General features: G+C 43.3%; 1 protein-coding gene across 1 annotated transcript; it reads right to left on the reverse strand.

The window, feature by feature from the left end:
• Window positions 1-339: 339 nt before the first annotated feature.
• LOC136970606 (uncharacterized) lies at window positions 340-1,629 on the reverse strand. The gene has a single exon (XM_067265052.1). It carries the CDS (start codon window positions 1,627-1,629, stop codon window positions 340-342), a length of 1,290 nt encoding a protein of 429 aa, XP_067121153.1.
• Between the last annotated feature and the right edge of the window lie 378 nt (window positions 1,630-2,007).

The raw sequence follows: 2,007 nt of genomic DNA on the forward strand, positions 1-2,007 counted from the left end.
TCCTCTGAAGGAGAACAATAAAAAGAAATAATGATAATCGTTGTGTCTTGATGCTTGATAAGAATGGTCGTATAATAGCTATTTGAGTGCTGTCCTAACATCTGTGCGTCCAACTTTTTGTTAATAATGACGAACCCAGTATGTGGAATTTCCAGTGGGTCAGTATAATAAAGTGTGTTAAGATTACCAAAGAGGGCAATTTTTCTGTTGAAACAATATGGCTCCTGGATTATAAGAATGTCTGCCTGGTGGTTGTTGGCGACTTGCATGGCTTCTGTTGTGGCTGCTTTTGCACGCTGAAGATTGATTTGTATCAGTGTCAATTTATCAGTAGGAGGACTAGAACCCATAATTCGTTTGCTTTATGGTTTGTTCCTTTACTTTCATAGTGTTGGGACACTGCTGGTCGAATGCATTATGATTAGTTGGATGCTTGCTGTCAGGAGGAAGATCTTTATTATAACTTTTGCAATTTATACAGCAGGCTGGTTGTTCTCTTCTAGTGCAATCAGTAAATTTGTGACCTTTTGAACAATGGCTACAGCTCTGTCTAGAGGTGCAGTTATTTGCAATATGATTGTAGCCGCAACATTTATAGCACCTGGTAATGTGCACATAGTCGTCAATTTGTATGTTTGCCCAAGAGATGCTAATGTATTTTTCTTTTATTAATTGGTTTCTGATCAGCGGGGAGGTAGACAGCACTATGTGCCGACAGTTTTCGCGTAGGTTACCTCTTGTAATCACTGTGCTAAGTCTGGTCTGAGCCATGAATTCCTCTTCACTTATGCCCTTTAATTGCTCATTTTGAGCGTATATTGTGGTAATCACATTGTCATCCTTTACTGATTTCGGCACATTTTTGAGTATTATTCTTGGCCTCCGGCCTTCCGAAATTTTTGTTTTGATTTCCTCCTTTAGTTCGGAAAGCTCAGTTACAGCTTTTTCCAGTGTTATAGCATCTTTACTGTTAGCGGTGCGAAAGCAGATGCCGTCGCCTTTAACCTGTTTAACTGAAGTCACTTTAATTTTTAACTGGTCGGGTTTTATATTATTTGTAATCTTCTTGTAGATTTTCTCCATGTTTATTGTTTTCTTCTCAGGACCTTCGGCTTCCTTCGGGTAAACTATTAAAGCGTAACTACTCGAGCTCCCTTCGTGCTTTATTTTGTTGTTGAGCGATCTATTTATCGCTTTGGTAGTGGAGCTTTGTATTATATTCGATTTAACTATGTCCGAGTAGGTGGGTGGCTTTAATATTTCAGGTTCGTTGTAGGAAAGAGTAGTGGCCGGGGCCGCCTGTGACTCCCGGAGTTGCGTTAGCATGCCGTACATTTGATTTATTGCAGCAAACATACGGGCTGCTCTTTCTTTTATTTCTTTTTTGTCTCTGACAGTGGTTCCAGATCTGTAATGGGCCGGGAGGAGATCCAAAATTCTCCTTAGATGACGGCCCGCTGATTGGAGCAAAGCTCCTTCCGCCGTTGCAGTCGAGGGTCCGTCCGTACAGCTCGCCGCAGGAGTGCTAGGGGTGCTAGAGGTAGGAGAACTTGGTGCGGTTGCTTGTGGGACCTCTTCATCCAGTGGCCCGATGACCACGCGTAAATTAGGTTGTGTGGCGTTGTCCATAGTGCTTATTAACAAGGACACAAGGTAATTGACAAAGGTTGAGTCTCTTAAAATGATAGTAGCGAGAGTTGATCTTCACAGAAGCCGTTCGGCTCTAAGCCGCCGTACGGCTAAAGACGTATAAAAGTACGCTGGGTGAAGAAAAAGTCTTGATAGTGCACAGAGCGCTTGTACTACAGAGTGCCAAAGACCGTACAAATGATATAAAGTCGCGAGACAGCTATAATCCGGGACGAACTCCGATGCGCTGAACGGCTACAATGGCGCCGATCGGTTACCGAACCGGCCGAAAAACCGCTCGCCCGAAACGAAGATAAAAACCGTAGACAGAAAGGGGGGAGCTATAATAATGCTGCCCCGAAAACCAGGTGCCAACAG

Source organism: Centruroides vittatus, unplaced genomic scaffold (genome assembly GCF_030686945.1).
Source record: "Centruroides vittatus isolate TY-2023 unplaced genomic scaffold, ASM3068694v2 contig_206, whole genome shotgun sequence".
NCBI lineage: Eukaryota > Metazoa > Arthropoda > Arachnida > Scorpiones > Buthidae > Centruroides > Centruroides vittatus.

Coding starts and splice junctions, on each gene's coding strand:
- LOC136970606 (XM_067265052.1), bottom strand. CDS start 1,629: ATGGACAACGCCACACAACCTAATTTACGCGTGGTCATCGGGCCACTG.